We start from the raw sequence: 22,878 nt of genomic DNA on the forward strand, positions 1-22,878 counted from the left end.
TTCATTAGTACAAAATTTATTTATATTCATATTACATAAAAATATGTATACATGTACATAAATAGAAAAAAAAAACATTTATACAAACATTCTGTACATAAACTCTCAAAACGATCGACCATCGTATGTTAATTGATTAAAAGCGAACAATAACGTTAATTCAAAATTAAGCGTGACTGTGTTTTAAACTATGTAAACTCGAAGACGATTCGACTAGTATCGACATAAACATTCTTTCCGCGGATAACAAAAACGATAAAATTTTAGAATTTCAACGATAACAATAAAATATAAATATGTTATAAAATAAACATTCCAACTTACGCAACGACACAAATTATATAAATAGCATTTAGCAAAACGGTTCTTTGGTGTGTTAGTAAGCATTGTTGATGTATGGACAAAAATGCTTCGACGATGCACTATAGATGTTTTCGATTATTTCTTTCGAGTCTATTCACATATAACTTAACACCGAATAAAATTTTAAAACGTTTAAATAATCTGACAATAAAATAATTAGAATAATACGAGCGCTAACTACCGGAGTGTCATCTTTGACGCGAGGCATTCTTATTTCTTAAAGTTTTTTCGAATTATAGTCGCTTTAAGTAAGGATTTTCTTATAAACCTACCTCCTTATGGCATTCGTTAAAATAAATACACATCGATCGATATATTATATCAACATTTGGTAATATTAATCACAATCGTTAGCCGCATTTAAAATTACACTGCACACACGACAAGAGTTTTTTCACAATAAGATAACTGGATCCGTATGTAAAATTACACGCTGATTTATTTAAGTTGCTCACCTTCTGAAATGTGTAGTATTTACATCGAAATCTATCCAAAAGTTGTATAAATCTTACACGAAATTTAAATCCGAGATGCAGTAAAAATTCCAACATTCCAATAACACATTGAGACGCATCACAAGTGCCCGCTATTAGTGACATACGAGACGGCTTAAAGAATAGATAACAAAAACATTAGAAAGTTATATCTCGAGATCAGAGTAGAATACAAAAGAAGCAGCGAGGGAATCGCCGACCTCAAGTTAGTGTTATAGGTTGAGTGATTTTCCAGATGGAAAATATTAACGTATGTTTAAAGCAGGACAAAAACTAACGATACAGTCGAAATCAGCATATAATTTTACAAATTAATAGTGTTATTTTATCTGTGTCAATAGAAAATGCAATATTGTCGTACGGTGTTATCAAACGAGAAGCGGTAAAGTACAAACGAGCAAAAATCACAAGACAAAATCTCACGTCATGGTCGCGTTGCTGCAGCCAAGTGAAAACGAAGAATACTTGGCCGAGACTTCCGAACATTTTTGCAGACTGCAGACGCTCGCGTCGCTTCCGTAGTTCGACATGTTCTCCATCAACTGTCGGAGTCCCTCTAAGGTTCTCAAGCATATTACGATGCAGCAGCCTTCGACCGTATCGGAGCATCGGCATCCGTCAGAGTCGCTTTCGCACGGAAGCGTCGCTTTTGTCTCGTCGGTTCGTTTTCGATCTTCAGATTTATTACAGCGACAGGTTGAGACGGTCTTCGACGCTGAACAACCGCCGCAACACGAAACGCCTTCAGATAAGACGCCGCTTTCGACCGGTTCGGCGTTCACGCTAATTTCCGCGACGGACTCGGACGCTATCAAAGCGTCTTCGGGTCCGTCGTTGCAGTCCGACTGGCACTGCATGACGGTCGGATCGCACTTGCAGTCGGAGCATTTGCATATGTCGGCGTCCGCCGTTATATCTCGGAGGGAGCTCCTCTTGGCCACATCCTTGAAGATGTTCTCCGTCTTGACGACGTACATATCTGAAGGAGGCTCGTTGTCGAACAGCAGCGTGTCTTCCAGGTTCAGATCGGCGTTGAACAGAACCGAATTGGCGGCGTTGATCTCTAGACTCTCCGTCCCGAAAGCGTTGCTCTCGTCTCCATCGAAATATGAAGAGATCTCGCCCTCTCGCGTCGGCTTCGCGTCGAACAACTCGTCGATCTCAGAAGCGCCGGCGTCGAACAAGAAACTCTCTGCATCCGTCTCCATCACGACACTTCCGGACGCGTCGCCGTTTAGATCGACGTAGCTCTGGACGCGAGTGGGCACGAAGGTGGCGCCGGCGAAGACGCTCTGCGTCTCCCGCTCGCCGACGCTGACCGTTCGATCCACAACGGAGGAGGCTAAGGCGCCGACGTCCACCCACGGAGAGTGCGTTTCGATTTCGTTCGCCAGGGCCAGCTCCAAAGCTTCCTTCGCGACGCTCTCGATTTTACTGTCGAAGTTCAAAATTTCGGAAGAGTCGTTCATGATGTCGAAGACGCCGTCGATTCCCAAGCTGTCGTCGTCTGCTTTAACGGTGTCCGCGTCGCGATCGAACAACAGTTTCTCCAGATTGCCTTCCACATCCGACAGATTCATGCTATCGTTGGGAGCGACATTCCAAGTCGCTTCCGGAACGGTCGTGGGAGCGACGTCGACATCAGATTCTTCTTTATCGTAATAAGCTTCGGCGGTTTTATCGTGTGCGTTCTGAAACATAAAAAAATAAGCATTAGGGAAAACCAATGCCATCTATTATCATAGGCCACGATGCGAAGGTTAGGAATAGAAGACGCCGGAGTGATATTCGATTTCTGACTACTTTTATAAACACATTGCATACCGGGCATTATTCATAAAAATGCAACCATGCAGCGAAAATTATAACCAAAACTTAATATTTTTTAGACCATTATAACTTTTAATTAGTTAACGTTTTAAAGTGAATTTAAAAATAGTTTTGTTATGAATGTTTTTTATATTCACAATGGTAAAATCAGTAAACGTCAAACTGTGGATCGTGTACCAATAAAATGAAAAATAAATTTAGGTTTAGAATCAGTAAATATACATATTTAAAAAATAAAAACGATATAGATTATGATAAAATGATGATGATGAAATACTTTGTCATTTTTGTGACTTTTCACAAAAATTCTTTATCTATTATTACATACTTTTTGATCAGGAACATTATTTCAGCTTTTTCATATCATAAGAATTAAGATCAGCTGCGATTGAATTAATTCACCAAAATTGATGAAACATTTTAAATACACAATTTTATCGAATTAATTGTAATACTGGAACGAATTTGATATATGTATATAAAGAATGGATCCGTACCGGCGTTTGTTTTATGCAGATTTGCATATAAATTAAATAACTAGAAATAAATTAACTGCAATCGAATTATAGAACTGATTGAACTAAAATCTCTGCATCTTGAGACAACAAATACAAAAATGTAACACGAACTTCACGAAAATTGTGACACACACCTGTTTTTGAGATAAGCATTAAACGATAATAATGGGTGGACCTTTTTATTTTAACATTTTATTTCGTTCAATGAACGAATTCTACTAATTTCGGTCACATTAGATACGGCCGATAAATATTATATTTACAATTTTTTCAAAGGCGTTAAAGCGTTTTTTGTTGTTGAGAAGAAGCATATCATTGTCACACATTTCGAAAAGAAATAAAGACGCATTAAGAACCCAGGATTTTACAGCGGCACTAGTCACTCAGGTATGTATATTGAAAGAAAAATCTACTACCTGTGTTGCGAATTGTTTCATTTTAATATTTTTTCAAATTTGATATGAGATACTATAAATGAATATTTTACGAATATTAAAATATTAAAATATTCATATAGTTGAAAATTGGGTAAATAATTCGAACATTCGATTGAGAACCCTAAGTTAAATATATAATATGGATAAATAATAATAGAATAAGGTTTTACGAGTGGTTTTTGAGGTGAGTATGGGTTCTTCATTGTATTTGTTAGAAGTTGAAAGATCTGTCTTGTCTTACATTGTGCAAATATCAAACAAAATTTCAAAGTTACACAGTTGGGTGCGGTGCGAATATCACCGCATATATTGACTGTAAAGTGTTAAAAATTATTTGAATACATTTTTATTTTATTGGTACATGATTCAGTTTTATGGCAACTGATTTTATTATTACGAAAATATAATATGCTAGATATATTCATAGAAAATAAATGAAACGAAATTTTTTTTCTTAAGTTTTGAGCCTCTCGAATTTAAGATATCGATTTTTTCAACTATTTTTATTAATATAATATTAGTAACATCTTTGGCTAAAGCGCTAAATGAATAGGTTACAGTAACTATGCAGTTTTGTGTGATTTTGTTATATAAAGTTGAAATGACAAAACGCACATGGTATTCAATGTGATAATAATAAAAAACAGTTATTGAAAAATATTCACCTGAATGTTTTTCTAAACTGTCGATTTCATAATTTTGTATTGTATAATTATACTAATTTGACAAATATTAAAGTAAAAATGAATATTGTAAGTAAAATCTAATGCAATTAGAACAAAATATATATATGTGACCGAGTGCATTGATGTTAAATCTTCCCTAGCGGCCTTCTATGAGGTTCTTTACTGTGCATTCGACCAGCTCTTTATTTGAAAGCGCCCTCGAGTGCTTGACGTGTCATATCCTAGATGGTTTTCTCATGAGATCATCTCATTGCTAAAAAGAATGCACGCCTTTCATAAGTTATGGAAGAGATCGGGACATCCATCTGCTCTGGAGGAATTTCGTTCATCAAGAGCACGCGTTAAGTGTTTGATAATTTCCTGTCATCGCAATCATTACAAAAATTACCTAAAACAAGTAATTAATGATCCTAAAGCGTTCTGGAAATTCATTAACACTAAACGCGCTACTCAATCGACGTTGAAAGTGATGAACCTCGACGATAAAACATTGGACGGTTCACAAAATACTGCTGACAGTTTTGCGCAATATTTTCGTTCTGTTTTCGAGGAATATTTTTCACCTTCTGCTCAGTCGCTTCCTTCTTCATGTTCTTGGTCTTCAGTACTGACCATCAAAGAAACTGAGCACTCAGACCTTAAATACGGATTTAATAAATTAAAGACAGGTTCCTCTGGACCTGATTTAATTCCCGATTTTATTTTGAAGGGTTGCGAAGTCAGTCTCGCTGCTCCTCTAAAATGTATTTATGATCTGATTCTCAAGACATCATCATTTCCTGATCTATAGAAATGCACAAAAGTCACCCCTATTCATAAAAAGGGTGATAAATTATATATAAGACCTGCTAAATTATTTGAAATAATTATTCATAAATATCTCTTTTTCGGCAAGTTTTGTTAGACCAACAGCACGGGTTTCGTCCTGCCCGTTCCACTGTTACTAACCTTCTGTCGTTCACCAAAACGGTGACAACTTCTCTAGATGCAGGAATTCAAGTAGACGTCGTGTATACAGATTTTGAGAAAGCCTTTGACAAAGTTTGTCATAGGTTATTATTAAAAAAATTGTCGAACCTCAGTTGCTCGGATAATTTAACTTAGTTATTCTCGAGTTATTTAAACAATCGTAGACAGTTTGTAATCTACGGTGGCCGATTGTCGAAAGAATATTTTACCCCTTCGGGGGTTTCCAAGGATCCAATCTGGGCCCTCAACAAAGTGATTTAGACTCTCTATGGAGATGGGCTTCCGTTAACCATCTGTCTTTTAGTGTCGGAAAGTGCCATACTGTGTCATTTTCTTGATCCCGTTCGCCATCAGCTTATTTCTACCATCTCGGTGGTAACATTTTGACTAGAGAAACTTCCACTAAAGATCTCGGAATCACTTTCGAGAGCAAATGGAGGTCTCTCTACACATACACGACGTCTGTGATAAATCTTCCAAGATGCTCGGCTATGTTATGAGGAATGCCTTTCACTTTGACGATCCGTCAGTTATTCGCATCCTCTATGACACCTTAGTTCGTAGCATTCTTGAATCGGGATCTATAATTTGGAATCCCTGAATAGCCAAATATTCCCTTTTAGTGGAAAAAATTCAAAAAAGGTATTTAAGATACCTTTACAAAAGGACATTTGGTTATTATCCGTACTTATATCCCAGCGCCTTTCTTTTAGGAGCGTTGGGATATGATTCGCTGAGTTCTCGCAGAAAGCTGTATGTCGCTAAGCATCTTTTTAAATTACTAAAAGGTGCTGTCGACAATCCAGCTATTCTCGAGGAATTCCAGTTTTGGGTTCCGGAACATTTTCGAGAATCACCTCTTCTTACAAAAAAAAACGCACTTAGACCATTCGTGTTGACAGCCTAGAGCAGTGGTTCTTAACCGGTGCACCGCGGTGCACCAGTGCACCGCGAGCTTATTGCAAGTGCACCGCGAGAAAATTGGTAAAAACAAAAATTCCGCAAAATAGTAAAATTTTAATGTTTCAATCAATTTATATTTTATTATAGTCGTGATACCCCACAGTGGATAAATTCATTACCAAACGAAATTGTGAATCAGAACAAAATATTAATGACACTGGGAGTACAAGTGGAAGAAGTAGTGAAGATGTTACTAGACATCATACGTCTCATACAAAAGAAAATATATCCAGTAAAATAAAATAAAAAAATGGACAGTACTCTGAAGAATATTTACGTTTCAGTTTTACTAGCATCAATGAGGAAGGATATCACATTCCACTATTGTTGTATGTGGAGAAAAACTGTCCAATATCGCGATGTATACTGACAAGTTAAATCGCCACTTCCCTACGAAGCACGCCGATCTTGCATCAAAAAGTAAAGATTACTTCAAAAGATTGTTAAGCATGCAAAATAAACAAGCGAAATAATTTGAAAAAACTGTTAAAATTTCCGATAAGGCACAACCGGCGTCATACAAGATTGCTAAATTGATTGCTGTACAATTAAAACCACATACTATAGCAGAGTCTCTAATTTTACCTGCATATTTTGAAATAGGAAAAATTATGTTTGGTGATAAAGCAAAAAGGAAATTATGAAAATTCCTCTTTCAAACGATACAATAAAAAAAAAAATTAAATATGTCAGATGATACTGAGAAAACAGTTAAGGATAAACTTTCCAAGCGATATTTTGTTTTACAAGTCGACAAATACTAGGATTCGTTCAAATAAAGGTACAAATACTAGGATTCGTTCGTTTCATAACTGAAAACAAAATAGTGAATCAATATATATGCTGCAAAGAACTTACCGAGCATACGACAGGACAAGATGTTTTTGATCTTATTTATTCATATTTAGAACAATTTAAAATATCGTGGGAGTTATGTGTAGGAATTTGTATGGATGGTGCACCTTCAATGGTAGGCTCATTTAAAGGATTTGTAACCCTTGCAAAGACAAGAAAACCTAATATTGTATTTACGCACTGTTTTTTACATAGAGAATCTTTAGTTTCGAAAACATTACCAGCAACACTAAAACCTGTACTAAATCAAGTTGTAAATATAGTGAATTTCATAAAATCAAGACCTTTAAAAACACGCATGTTTAAAAATTTTTGCATTTCTATGGAAGCCATGTACGAGTGTTTGCTTTTTCACACTGAAGTCAGGTGGTTATCTAAGGGTAAAGTTTTATGCCGATTCATAGAACTTAAGAATGAATTGTTAATCTTTTTTCGAAATGAAGGTATGGATAATTTTGTAAAATGTCTTCAGAATAATGATTGGTATGCTAAAGTGGCATATTTAGCAGATATTTTTAATTACTTAAATAACGTTAACACAAGCATTCATGGAAAAAACGAAAAATTCATGACATCCATTGACAAATTGACAGGATATAGGAAAAAATAACTCTTTCGAAAAATCGAATAATAGAAAAAAAAGTAGATATGTTTCCTTCACTTAACGAAAACATTCCCAAGAGAGTTATTTCCGCAATAATAGACCATTTAACTTTATTGGAAGAAAAAATTGCACATTATTTTCCATTCTTAAATATAGAAAATTATGACCGGATACGAAATCATCAAATTAGTCTCATTGTCGACTGATCGTACTCTAAAAATTAAATTTTCCGAAATAACTATGAAGAGTTTTTGGATTACTGTCCAAGAGGAATATTCACTTCTTTACATGAGGGCACTGAAAATTTTGTTACAGTTTTTAACATCATATTTGTGTTCGCTTGGTTTCTCAACAACAACTAATATGAAAACTAAAAAACGAGAAAGAGAGAAAAAAATTTAAACGAAGAATTCAGGGTAACTACATAAAATATTCGACGTAATATTTCTGATATCTGCAAAAGCCAACAAGCTCTGGTATCACATTAATTAATTTTTGATTGATCATATAAATTTTATTATGTTAAGCAGGAATGTCATTTTGGGTAAACAAAGGGAGGAAAATGCACCACTTAGATTTGCCACCCAAAGAGCACCTTTAAATAATAATACAAATATTTTTAATAAAACACGTAATTAAAAATTGGTTCTAGGGCAAAATTAACTACCTAAATTTATTTTCAATACTAAACTTTTTTATATAATTTAATTTAAAAAAAATTGTATGTAATTTTGTATGAAACTATTATTTTTTTAAAATATGTAATAAAAATTATGTCCACATATTTTTTTCGACCTCTTAATTCTGGTGCACCGCCACTTTTTCCCATGATCAAAAGTGCACCGTGACTTTGAAAAGGTTAAGAACCACTGGCCTAGAGGAAAACGATACCTTTATCTGTGGCAAAACAGTATTATCCGAGGGGTTTTTGCGATTGCGATCATCTTTGAGGTGGGTTCTCTGGTGGCTCTTGAGACTGTGAGGCGTGATGAACGATCTGGAGCAATGGTTTTCGACGCACGCATAGGGACGCTCTCCGGTGTGCGTTCTCGCATGAGTCTTCAGATGATGGGAAGCGGTGAAAGCCTTTCCGCAGCCCTCTTCGTTGCATCTGTAGTGACAGGAGTACATTAAAAGAAAAGTAAAAATGGGAAATCTTCATATTACACACCTGTACGGTCGCTCTTGCGTGTGAGTCCTGATGTGCTTTTTCAAGTCGCTGAACGTGGTGAAGTACTTATTGCAGCCTTCCTGTGGGCAGTTAAATGTGTTGCCGTTGTGAAGCCGTTGGTGCGCTCTCAGTCTGAAAATTTAACATAAAGAAATCAATCGATAAGATAAATTGAGTTCTTGTAGAATGTACATATAGATGGGGAATTTGAAGTACAAAATAAGTTCACTGAGTCTCAAGTAGGGTATGGATTCAAACGTAGAACAGTTGACATTATTAAGAAGGTTAAAGAGATGCTTACAATATGATTACAAAACTCCTGAGTACTTTCATTTTCTCACCGTCATCTCTCTTACCCGGCTTTCAAGTTTTTAAAGATGCCTCCGATTAGTCGGATAATCTCGAACCGCTACTATATTGAAGGATTCAATGACTAAAATGTCAATCTGAATATCTGACAAATTGAGATGCAAATTAAAAGCATCAGAGGAACCGTGGTAAATTATCCCAAATGAGATAAAAAATGAAACTTTGACATTGATTTTTAAAACAAAGCACATCTGTCATTATTGAATTTTAAGAGATGTAACGATAAAGATAAAGTATTGATTAAAGACAGTAGTAAAATTGTAGCGACGTCAAAGTCATTTGAGTCATCAAAATGTTAATTATGTCTATTACAATTTTCAGATTATTTTTTATTTGTATTTTATTTTGAAAGTTTTTAACAAGCCTCAAAACTTTAGTAGTTTTTCCAATACCGCCTTTAATTATCATAATACAATTTTTTAATTTCAATAAAAAATGTAAAATGGAATCAAATTGCAACGCACTACAATATGGACAGAATATACGTAGTTTATATCCTGTTTTGTGCGGTCGGTGTGAATATATCGCATTACAGTCACAGATCAGTCACATTGAACAGGTTTTGTGAAAAGCGAGCCTTCCTATAATTATTGTAAAACGATAACTGCGATGATAATTTCGCAGTGGATGCAAACCTGTAGAGCGTGTTGAACGCTTTGTCGCAGGCGGCGACGGCGCAAGAGAAGGGCTTCACTTTGGTGTGAACTCTGAGATGAATCTTGAGGCTGTATGAGGTGACAAATGCCTTCGAGCAACTCTCCTCGGGGCACTTGAACGGGTAGTCGCCTGAAACGAAAGCAAAGGCATGAGATGCAAAAATATTAAATATTGTTATATCCAATTAAAGTCGCATTTTCGGCCATGCCGTATGACACGGTAAACGCATATGACTCGTTCGATCTTATTTTATGAAATTTCATGTATACATATGAATGTGGTTTTTAATGAAAATATGTCATATTAAATTTTTAAAGTTGTTTTATAACCTTAAAATTTAGCATATGATAACTAGATGAATTAATACGTTAATAATAAAAACTACGTTAGAAGCCGCCGACGCATTTTTACGTCATTTGCAATTCTAACTTAATAACCATTTATAACATATTAACTTCGTTAATTACCAGGAAAGTAAATAAAAAAAAAATTATATTGCATTGTATAATGCAGGCGCGACAAAAGGGGAAGAGCAGCCGATGTAAAAAACCAAGGCTCAGATCATCTTTTATAAATTGAAAAAATTGCGAAAATTTTATTTGGAATTTGGACGATCAATCGATACATTTTTAATTTTTATATAAATAAAATAAATATTCTGAAAAAATAAAAGAAATTGTAAAAGTTCTCATCTTTGATCGTATCATGTGCACTTATTCTATGATGTAGACTAACTAAGAGTCTGAGTTTCTGAGTACCGGATCTCCGTTCCTTTATCTGTTAGTTTATATTATTTTACAATTTTCCATGGGTCACAGTGAAAAAATACGAAATAGTTTATATTTACATTTCTGTTTACACAAGAAAACGCAGAATTGTGAGCATGAGTTCTTAGATATTAAATTTTAGATGTTTAAGGGGGAGGGGGAGTGCAGCAATAATAATATTTTTCTCAGCGACCCTAATATAATGAGTTAATAAGTCTATAAAGAAATATTTAAGGGAAATATCTCGGACCTTCAAATAACATTATAACCAGTGGCAAAGAGGACGCGGATGGAGATTTTTTCTAACCATAGACACAAAAGTTTACATCTGGCTAGTTAAGCAATCGGATAATATATATTTGATAGCAATAAAAAATACAACGATGAGAAGTAAACGATTGTATGGGGAAAAAACAGCGTCAGCGTCGGTGATGGACGACTTTGACCGAAACCGGTCAGACACTTATTACTACTACTATAAGTACGGTATATGTTCGGGTCCTCGTTAAATCAAAGCGTTGGAGTGGAGCTCAGAGCAGGAGTACGAAGCAGCAGAGCAACGGGTTTTTAACTGGAGCACGGAAATTTGTAGTGCTTTGTATATTTTTTTCCCTATATTTGTCAATTTTAGATTTCTAAAACCGATCTTGCGGAAATAAAAAAATTCTTGCAATTAATGTGTAGTTCTACAATGAAAAAAAAAATGATACAAAAACATTGGACATTATTGATACTAAAAGATGTCATGATTCTTTAAATGTAAATAATCAGGTGAAAGCCATTTGAAATGAACGAAAGGCAGGTTTTACATGCAGGACATGACATATGCTGTATACAAACTCAGCAATAGAGAAACTTATCCTACCAACTTAAATTGTATGAATATAATTGAAACTATTTCACTAGAGGAATAAACTATAATTAGTATTAGAACTCTCATTAGGTCAAGTTGGGTTTGGTTAATTCGCGTAGGTTAGGTTTGGGTTTGAGCAGCAAATAGACGCTTTACAGTTGTCCAATTGAGTTTCATAGACATTTTAGCGCAGCATATAATTACATTAGCATCTATCAGTTAATTATATTTTCACAAGTAGTACTATATATCTACTTGTGTAAATGTATTTAGACTTCACTAGTGAAAACATAACTTCACTGAAAAATACACATCGCATGTAAATAAATATGTAAATGTATATATTACTATGAATAGAAAAGTTGAAATCATCTGCCAGATAAATTATATTTTCACTGGTAAAAATATATATCTACCGGTGAAAATGCATTCCGATATGATTTCACTGAATGACTTCTTTAAAAAATATATTTGCGATAGATTCGACTGTTTTTTTTTATATTTTCTTCAATTTCTGGTTTAAATCAGGGACGTCATTTCAGCTTTTTCCAGGAGATAAGGGGCGGGGTGAAAGGGGCCAGTCAGAAGTTGTTTTTTTAAATATTTCGATTTTATTAGGATTCATAGTATTTTATTTAATGACATGCATTTTTCTGGCAAAATTCAATAAAAATCATTTTCAGATCGATATAATACTATGGGAGTACTGCAGGGACGCAACTTTGGTCCATTGCTGTATCTATTGTTCGTTAATGACATAGAAATAGCAACGAATCGCCCAAATGTCTTATTATATGTGGACGGTTTGATAATTTTCAAGAAGGGGATTTGGATTCTTTCGATCGGCGGGAAGATTTTCGAGCTTTCAATAAGCGTGCCATGAGATGTCACACTATTTCATTGTCGAGGTCTTCGATGCTTGACAATTTTATTGTTGGCGGTGTGGCATTAGAAAAAGCACTGGAAATTCAGCTCGTGTGTTGTAGATTCATACATAAATCGTTTTTTTATTAAGAAATGCGAATTACTTTAAAAGTAGTTTGGTATTGCACACTAATGCATTATATTTATTTATTTATTTCAATTAAATTAAGACCATTGTGAACTAACAGGTAAACCCAATGTGTGATGATGGTCAAAAAACAATACATAATATTATTTCAATACACAAAAAATACATAAAAAATAATTCATAAAAAGAAACAATAATATAATATTAAAATTATATGATACGAATTGGACCAGCTCCTTGTAGCTGACATTAAACAGAGCAATGTGCAATGCCAGCGTATTAAGGAGCTGAATGGCGAAAAGCATAGGCAAGACGACAAGTGTGAACGTCTTAGTTCTAACGGGCATTCAACGAGGGAGCGATGTGATTCTCAAAGATGTTCTGGAACCCAAAACTGTAATTTCTTGACAGCGACATACTACTCTAGCGCCAGTCAACCACACGCTGGAGTACGCGGAACATAGTGTGGGAGAGCAGTGATCTCCCGGGCGACCGTCGGAGGTAGAAGCGCGAGGCACTACCCATGATGGACAAAGCATAGCAGACTAACATAAGCAGAGCCAAAGGGCTCGGCCCCTTAGATGTGACCGAGGGCCGAGGCTGCGACTGAGGCAGCATATATACCCTTCTATAAGCTAGGGGAGTGGTGCTGTTACAAGGATGATTCGCAAATGCATGCAATTGCAAAGCAATGCAGGGCACTAAAGGCCGAGCCCGACGCTCGGGAGAAACACTAATGAAAGTGGGTGCCCAAGTACTGGTAACGGCAGTGGCGCACGCAACGGATGCTAAAGTAGTTATACTCGGTGACATACTACTCTCTGCGAAAAGTAAGCGAATCGAATCGTATCCCAACGCACTTAAAAGAAAGGAGTTGGGATATAAGAACGGATAATAACCAAATATCCTGTTATATATTTTAAGATCCTTTTCTCAACTTTTTTGACTAAAAGATCCATAACAAAGAAAATCAAAGTAGAGAGACTTCCACTTGCTCTCAAAAGTGACTCCGAGATCTTTAGTGTAAGTTTTTCTAGGCAAAATGTTCCCATTGAGAATGGCGAATGGGATGAAAAAAATGACACTAAATGACAGACGGTTAACGGAAGCCCAACTCCATAGAGAATCTAAATCAGTATGTAAAGGTGTGACATTTTTGTTAATAATAGCCTTGTCGAAAGCATTCTCAAAATGTATATATACGACTTGTCACCGTTTTGGTGAAAGACGGAAGGTTTCGTTGGTCCAGCAAAGTTGCAAAAAAATAGTTGAAAATGAGAAACTGCAGGTGAAACGAACGAGTAACGATTGAACGCCCTAACCTTAAATATCCAGTCGATAGTGATATTTACCGCTGTGCGTCTTGAGATGGGTTCTGAGGTTGCCGACGGTGCTGTAGGTTCTGTCGCAGCCGTCCCTCTCGCACCTGAAGCGACCCCTCTCTGTCATCTTCTCCATCTCATGTTTGCGTCGACGTCAGCCCGCGCACGTTCCGCATTCGGTTTCGATGCGTAGGCGCATCCGATTATCGCGTTTAGCGACGGATTCGAACGTGCGCGGGCTCCTTACGATTCAAATTTCAAAATGAAAAACAAAACAATATTTTTGTTTTTACGTTCATTTTATTTAAATAGCGAAGAAGCTGTCGTCGATGGTTTTCAACCTGAAAGGAGCAACGTAAGCTAATCAAGGTCAAATTCATTACTAATTTTTCTCCACTACTATATATTATATGTATACACAGTTATAATTTATTTTTCCCGACTTCATTATTTCTTGATTCTTGATTTAAGCAGAGTGGGATGGATTCCTAAACTTCTGATTAAAATTAATTACAACGGCGGAAAAAATATTGTTTGATAAATTTATCAGTTTTTAAATATTCCTAGAATAACGGATAAACAATCTGATAATTTATGTTACGCCGTAGATTAAACTAATGCAATTTTTATATAAGAAAGATTTCATTTTAGTCATCATACAATAATTTTAAACTCCACAGTCAAGATTAAAAACGTAAGATAGAAAAAAATATTTCTGTATCAAGGTTCTAAAATTATAATTAGTTTTAGAAGCTTCATTATGTTATGTTTGGGCAAATGGACGTTTCGCAACTGTCAAATTCAGTTTCATAGACATTTTAGAGCAGTAAATTATATTTTTGCAAGTGAAAATATAAATTAACTAAAAAATACATATTCACTGTAACATTTATATAATATTATACATCGCAGGTAAATAAATAATGCTAGGTATGTATAGGGGTACCCAAAAGAAAAAACGTTTTTATAATTTTCATACTTTAATTGTATTTAAAAATTTTCATTATTTTTTCTGAATTAATTCACAACTGATATTAATTCTGATGATTTCAAAAAGCTTAAATGGCGTCCCTGATATAAAAAAGTATGCAAAATATTAAATTAAGCATTTTACTTTTGACACCCTTACTATCAGTAATTCGCACAGCATTGTGTCATTTATATTTTACATCATTCAAAAGGTTTTACAAAGTAATTAATGATTGATTAAAATAATTATTACTAAGCAATAAATATTTTTTATTAAATAATATTTAAAGGCAATTAGTTAATTTTCTGAATTAATTGGTTAAAAAAATATCGGTAAAAACCGAGAAAAAAATTACAAATATATTCCAATACTTCATATATTTTTTATTCAATATTCAAATAGTTCAAAACTACAAGTAATTTGAGAACATTTGCTTAGATTTTCTTTGAGGGATAGCCTGATAATTTCTGGTCTAGAACCAAGGACGTTATTTCAGCTTTTTTTAATTGTTTTATTTCATTTTGATTCATAGTATTTAATTAAATGGCATATTTATTTCAGGTCAGATTCAGGCCCCCACCTGCCCTCACCCCCAAATGAGGTCCTTGATGAAACGATGGAAAGAATGAGTGAATATGGTCAACAAGCAATGCCCAGTGCGAAACAAGATTTACATCCGCGCAAGACAAATTTTTTGAGTCAAGACCGGATAGCTTTTATCACAGAGGCGCCGAAAAACTTGTAGAACGTTGGCAAGAAATTATAAATACTGAAGCTGAATACATTATTGCCTAATTTATTGTAATTTTTTGTAGTGTCCACTTCATTTGGAAAAAACAGATACAATATAAACGTCGGCACAACCGCTACGAGAAAATCGATCTTCACGCGCCATGCGATCCTAATTCATACGGCGCACCATTATCGACGGGGAATAACATATTGGGTACTATATAAATTTTCAATTAGTTTTATAAAAATTTAGTGCTAATTATCTAGTCGCCGGCCTCCTTTTATTTTTATCGAATGGGCCGCTTTACAAAATTATTATTTACGTTATGCTACTTTGATTGTTATTTCGGGTACTTTGGAGCAATATTTCTTTGTTCATGAAACTATTCTGCAGCCATCTAATCTATTTCCCAATTAATTAAGTTTGTAAATTTGTCGAATAATAATGGACCTATAATAATTATTGTTAATAATATACTTTGATCTTAATTCTAATATGAAAAAATATAAGAAGCAGGACGTATAGAAATTAAAATTGCAAAATCACATATAAACTTTTGAATTTCCGTGGAATTCTAACTACCAAAGTCAACAAAGAATCGAAACCTATTAAGTCTCTGCGTTTTATTTAAGTAATATATCAGCATATTGGCAATACACTCAAAATTTTAGCGCTGTGCGGCCAATTTGTTTTTAACGTCCATGCCATAGGTGTATGTATCGATTAATGGCAGCTGTGAGTAAAATATTTTTAATTTATACGCTGCATGAACAATCTCATACATATTCAATTAAAGTAAAATCACCAAAAAATCTCTGCGTTGTAAGATATGTCTTATATTTTCTGTAATTAAAGTATGGCTATACCTGCGTCTCGTGAAGTTACCGACCTAAGCGCAACGCAAAAAACTATCATAAGTAGGCACTATTTGTTTCTGCATTACATCCGTTTTTTATGTTAGTTCCAAACGGCAATTTTATTTTCAATCGGTAAAATCGTCGCGGCAGTTTTTGCTCGTTGATTATCAAGTGAATGACGATGCTTCTTAAACTGCGAACGAAGTCAGCGGCGAACTGATCAGATTAACAGTAATGAAGCCCAGTATGTGTCAAATTCCTAAATCTGACATTAAAATACTATTTATAAGGATAAAGTAAAACATTCTTTCTTTTGTCATTGCATTCTTGAGTGTTATTTTTCGGTAGTGGTTCTAACATCTGGTGTACCCTAAATAAATGATATATAAATAATAGGCAAGAAACTTAATTTTTGTGTCTAAATAAATTGGACCGCAGTGGATTCAATAAGAAAAAAAGTTTTGACCTGTTAAAGGTTAACGTATAATATAATTTTCTCGTTTTGCCTTCGCAGGGTTTATGCTCATGTTTTTCTTATTATATTTTCGTTTGATTGAAATATGTTAAAAAATGATTCATTCGAGAAAAATGAGTGTTGACTCATGCGTCGTCGATTCGGCGTTCAAAAAACCCAGACTTGGTTGCAATATGTACTTGAACTTGAGAAACATATATCGATGAGACACGATGGTCACTAGTATTTTTAAATATTATGAAAAAAATTAACATCAAATATATAATTAATTAAACTATAAATATATTTATTAGCATACTCATGCCTGCAAAATCTGCAAAAGTTAATATTTATTCAACTTTTTGTGTTGACCTCTTGTTAGTCCCAAAAAATGTAACGACGTTCGAAAAATGTAACGAAAGCGATAAAAGGTTCTGAGAAACCCCTTCCCTCTACCCGGCACAATAGATACCGACAATTCTAAATCGTCAGTCAGACATTGAATCTTGAGTCGTTAACAAAAGGTAGTTCAGTGCACTTCCTATTTATTGCCGGCGTTGTTTTTTTAAACATTTGGATTACTACGTTATTTTTTATCAATAAAAAAGAATGAACAAGTGACTCACCGGTAAGTCTGTCTGACTGCCTACCTTCAATAATTTTAAAATTGTGGTTTTTAACTTTTGAAATTGCTTTTTCAACTTCTTTATCCATAATCGACGGACCCGTATAGGCAATTTTAATTTCGCGAATTTGGGGTTGATCATCCCTAAAGAGCTCCTCAACATATGCCTTTCGTCTGCTTAGTTTTTCAATAGTGGCAAATATTGGGTTACCTTTTTAACCCTTTGAGTAGTGAGTTAATTTAAACATATTTATTATTTTTTTTTGTATACATCTGGGAGTGAGTTAATTTTACGTATTTTTTCATAATTACTTTTATTGTTATTAATTTGTTATTATTTATATTGCATTTATAGTAATTTATAGAAAAAATCAGTGTTTCTCGACGTTTAATTGCTTTCATTGATTTTTTACTACTTTTATGAATTAGCGTTTTTTAATAATTTATTTTAACATTTTTCTAATATTAAATTTCAATAATTTATTTTTCATATTTTTATGTTTTTTTTGGCTTTCGTGAATTTTTTTATATCAATTCAGAGGCTCTCAATATTTTTTTATAAATTAATAAAACATATTTTTTGTTACGTTTATTTACGTACTATTAATATATAAATAAATATTATATAAATATAATGTTTTTTATTAATTATTTCTTCAGTAATATATATAAATATATAACTATCTGGGGTACCCCAAAACAGTGAAATATCTACCGCCGTACATGTACGGCGATACCGCTCAAAAAACATTTTTTCCGAACATAATTTTTTAATATGTATTTAGATAGTAATCCGAAATGGTTCGGCAATCAAAATGTTAATATTAAATATACTACATATTGCCGTGGGTCTCTTCAGTATGTAATATATTTAATAATAACGCACGCCTAGTAAAACGTTGTAAATGTAGTATATACATATCTAAAACCATCAATGAAAGGTGTAAATTTATCACACGGTTCCATAATTGTTTTATACCAAAAGTGCTATTTAAGCGATCTTAAATTGAAGGTTTTGTCTTTTACAGACAATGCATGCAATTTTGTCGTCGGCGTGCAAACGTAAATTTTGTCTAATTCGTTAATATCGCACGACCGTTAGATCAAGGAATAATTGCAACCTTTAATACCTATTACGCGAAGCAATCATTACGGTACATTTTAAATAAATTGACGAGTGATGAAAAACTAACAGTCATGAATGTACGGAAGAAATTAACGATTGCATCAAACATGCCGGATTACCATTATCTGTCAATTAGGACGCCGGAGAGCCGTTTGTCCGGAATATTTTAAAAACAAAGATTAGGCGTCTTTTGATACAACCGAATAATCCAACGTCTATCATCTGCAGGTATTCACAAACAAAACGAGCTGAGAAGGTAGAAACGCGAACTTAAATTATAAATTATTACATAGAACTTCATAAAATATTGACCAAAAAATGGGACGTCTCCGAAGCGTGCTAAACTGTATTCCGGACGTTGAGCTGGACCGGGGGATCCGAAGAGAGAAGCGGTAGCTTCTGCAATATTCGCCGGTCTGAATTTGGACCGGCCTGCTCTCGGTGGAGTCTAAGTTGAAAAGCTCGTTGTATTGTATAACATTTTAAGTGTTAGAATATGTGATCGTTGGCATCCATGTCTGCTCTATAATAATATTTTTTTCGCCCCCTTTGATGAGATGAACTACCTCATCAATTAAGACTCGAGGGCGTGTACATATCTTTTACACTCTGTTTAATTTTCAATATGAATTTTGGTGGCCGTTAAATATGTTGAGCAAGTGTACGCGGAAATATTGCACTATGTTGTATAATATTATAGCGCTTGTCAATTGCGAAGATCCCAAATGTTGCACTTTGTTAATGACAGTTGCATCTATGACGAATGCTCTCAACTAAAGCAGTTTTGTATGTACCGTTCTTTCAGTGTCATAGTATCCGATTACCTACTGTGTGAGTTTGCCTGTTAAAATTATTGAAGTACCTTTATATGAGGATTTTTGATTGTTGTCCATTCTTGTATTCCAGCGCCTTTCATTTAGGATCATTGAGATACGATTCGCTGAGTTATTGTTAAAGTTTTATTCAAAGTACTGAAAGCTGCTGTTGACTATTTTGGAGGAATTCCAGCTTTGAATTGCGGAAGTCTTCAAGAGTCATGACCACGTCCTCTTCTGACTCATCTATGTCAGTCGCATTGCACATTTATATTTTTAATTTCAGCTACTTTACTTTAATTTTCATATTTTATGATTTCTTTCTTTCTTATTATGTATTATTTTTTTGTGTATTGTAAAAATACTATGTATTATCTTTATTGTCGCGATGGTCCTAATTTAATTTAAATAAATAAATCTATCAGATTTGGTAAAAATCAGTAACTCTCTTAGTAATAATAGTTTTTCATTTCGCGAAATGTGAAAAAACTATGGGGGCCGCACAAATTCATAGAAATTAAAATCATTACTATATTTTTTATATTTATCAATCAACCGGAGTAATGATAAGTATATCAAACGTACATATATCCGTATCGTGTGCTTTAGAACTAATAGTAGGGGCGTAAACCCAAACTTGCCATCTCTTTCTTAATTATGAATCATGATGAAATGGATAGCTCTCGAACTGACTATATTTATACGCAAATATGGTATAGCTTACGATGTATGACTATCTCGAATATTCCACGGAGCATTCACAATGTTTCGTAACACTTTAATCGTTTTAATTAATTCAATTTAAAAATAATTAACTGTTTGCAATAAAAAGGCGCCGACGCGATTTTATTGCTTTTAACGTGAATTTTTGACTTCTGAGAAGTGATAATTATTTTTGCGCTCTCTTATTGCTCAAAATTCGTAAGAATGTAGCAATATCTGTAAAGGTAGCTAAGATAGATAAGGATAGATTTTTTAATAATATTGCAAATTGAATGTAGCATATCTAAGCCAAATTTTTACCAATAGGAGAGCGCAAAAAAATTATTCCTTTTAGAAGTAGAAAATTCTGGAAAGTGCCGTCGCAGTGGAATTTAATATTTCGGCCCATTTCGAAATAAATAAATAATATATAATACCACAGTAGCTGTTTGTCAACACCTATAATATGATCGTATTAGTTCAGTGTGCGTGTTTTTTTTGATAAAAAGTGGAAGCTGTGGCGTACAGTGTTCTAAATAAATGATATATAAATAATAGATAAGAAGTCATTTTTTAAATATTATTTAAACATTTAAGAATTTTTCACATAATGAACCTACCGGAAAATTGTGAAAAATATAATGGCGGAGGGGGGGGGGAGAAATAGCATTTTCGCCCCCGGGTGCAATCTACTCTAGATACGGCACTGAATAGAAATACTAAAAATAATACTCTATTGCTACGAGGAGATGACTGTTCGTTTTCCGAGAGCTGTTAGAACATATTATATTAAATTTAACATGTTGCGTACCTTACTGACCTTTCCCAGAAATCGACACTCATCTGAAAGTCCAGTCAGCTTTTCTATCTTTTTTTAGCAAACGTTTCAGGAAAAAAAACATCTCGTTTGATAAGTTTCGTTGGCTCGATCCGCCATCTTGTTTCAAATCGCTCGATTGCGGTTAAGGATCGCCCAGGACGACGCGTCGTCATCCCGCTCGGCCTCGATTCCTCAGCACCGTCTGCAGTCCGCCTTCCGCCGTCCGCCGTCCGCCTCGAGTACAGTTAGCCGAGCCTAATATCGCGCCGTTTTCGAATAACGGCAGTCGCTCGACGGCCGACGCCGCGAAACCATCGGTCGACGCGCCGAGCCTCCTAACGGTACTGCAGTCGGCTACGATGCCCGCTACGATGATGCTCCTGTGTTCCCTCTGGATGGTCGCCCTTCCGCTGGCCCAGACCGTCGAGCGCTGCAAGGGCGGAGGCGCCGGACTGCGCCACGTCTGGGGCGATGCCCTCACCGACTCGCCCGACTGCGTGGGGCCCAACGGAGAGCCCTATCCGACGTAAGAACCCCTCTCTCTCGTCTAAACCAAACCCCCGTTAACGTCCACTCACTGTCGACCGTCCGAACTCAAGGGCCGCCGTCGAGAGAGCTATAGCCGCGTCGAGAGGCAGCTCCTTCCGGAAGGGCCGCTCCGGCTGGAAGACGATAGACCCGCTGATCACGAGGAACAACCTGATGGAAGCCTACCGCCTGAAGAACGAGCACGAGCACGAGAGCGAGCGCCCGTCGAGAGTCGGTGAGTCACCGCTCGGAATGCGGTGTCGGTATGCGCGCGGATAGGAGTAGAAAGGCGGATAGCCTGACGACGATTTCCGGTCGATTTCAGGAAGGGCGATAGACGACGATCAGCTCCAGTGCAAGAGCGCATCGGCACCGGCCAGGCTGTGCCGGACGAGGTACAACACCACCGCGCCCATGTACGGGGTCTCGCTCACTTCCGGTCAGCCGGTCACCATCGTGCAGAAGTTCCCCGACCTGCTGCAGCAGGTCGTCTTCGAAGTCTGCGAGTAAGTTTATTTTCATACAACTTTTCAGCGTTCGTCTACGAATAAAATCGAGGTAAGTATTTTATACCGCTTTAACCCGAATTCTCCATACGGAAATCAATATTTGCAGACATTTCTGTCAACTTACGTGGTATTGATTGTATATATTCGCTTATTTGCTATTTTTATAATACTATTATTTACACAAAATAAATCTAAAATATCCGGCGTTCTAAGTCAGAATATTTTTATTTTATTACAAAATACATTTAACGACACTTCCATTTTAAAGTCAATCTTTCAGAAATGTTTAATGGAAAATAATCCATAAAAACCGATATATCGAGTCAAGTATAGGTTTAGATTTCTGTTGAAATTTACCTAAAAAGATACAGAATGCATGAAAACTGATATTTTATAGGATTGAAAATATAAAATGTTATAATAAAGGCTGATGACACTGATACTTTCAGTGTTTTTTTTTTTAAATAATAATTTGGTATTTTTTTAAAATATGTCAATTTTGTTATTGGGTTGCGAATTCTTAGCTGAAATATTTACGAGGTTATTTCTTTATGAAAGTTTAACCCCTTGACCGCGGACGACACCTATAGAAGTCATCAAGAAATTCGCCAGTATGCATTGGGCACCTAAAGGTGTCATGAACCTTTGAGCTGTGTAATATATTTTTTTATAATTTAAGGTTGAAAACACTATTAAAATAATATTTAATGACCAATCGATTAAAACTACGGTAGTTATCGTGTCTTCGAAAACCAGAGTTGCGGAGTCTGAGCATAAAAACTCGATCGACTCAGACTCAATTTTTTCTTTAATAAATATTTTTTTTATTCGTCGAACATAAATATATAATTTTTTTAAAATAGCAGCCA

At 35.1% G+C, this 22,878-nt stretch overlaps 2 protein-coding genes across 5 annotated transcripts in view; one reads left to right on the plus strand and one right to left on the minus strand.

Moving 5' to 3' along the window:
• On the minus strand, positions 1-14,054 carry MTF-1 (Metal response element-binding Transcription Factor-1). 2 transcript variants are annotated; one of them, XM_088194647.1, is made up of 5 exons: positions 13,901-14,054; positions 9,895-10,045; positions 8,891-9,022; positions 8,611-8,830; positions 1-2,548 (listed from the first exon to the last, which is right to left on the minus strand). In XM_088194647.1, exons 1-5 carry the CDS (start codon positions 14,004-14,006, stop codon positions 1,277-1,279), a joined length of 1,881 nt encoding a protein of 626 aa, XP_088050773.1. In that variant the 5' UTR covers positions 14,007-14,054; the 3' UTR covers positions 1-1,276. The 2 variants fall into 2 exon arrangements, with proteins under 2 accessions (XP_088050773.1, XP_088050863.1); XM_088194737.1 differs by having other exon boundaries at positions 13,871-14,054.
• LOC148239635 (uncharacterized) overlaps positions 14,010-22,878 on the plus strand; it is a 10,449-nt gene continuing 1,580 nt past the window's right edge. Inside the window, exons 1-5 of one of the 3 annotated variants that reach the window (XM_088196950.1) lie at positions 14,010-14,239; positions 15,402-15,786; positions 21,031-21,498; positions 21,572-21,735; positions 21,826-22,006. In XM_088196950.1, coding sequence (XP_088053076.1) covers positions 21,332-21,498; positions 21,572-21,735; positions 21,826-22,006 — 512 coding nt within the window. In that variant the 5' untranslated portion in view covers positions 14,010-14,239; positions 15,402-15,786; positions 21,031-21,331. Of the gene's footprint in view, positions 14,240-15,401; positions 15,787-17,371; positions 17,513-21,030; positions 21,499-21,571; positions 21,736-21,825; positions 22,007-22,878 lie in introns of those variants that run through there. The other 2 variants (XM_088196797.1, XM_088196864.1) reach the window with 2 other exon arrangements.

Source organism: Plectrocnemia conspersa, unplaced genomic scaffold (genome assembly GCF_051122295.1).
Source record: "Plectrocnemia conspersa isolate PC_06_02 unplaced genomic scaffold, ASM5112229v1 ptg000001l, whole genome shotgun sequence".
In the NCBI taxonomy this organism is placed as follows: domain Eukaryota; kingdom Metazoa; phylum Arthropoda; class Insecta; order Trichoptera; family Polycentropodidae; genus Plectrocnemia; species Plectrocnemia conspersa.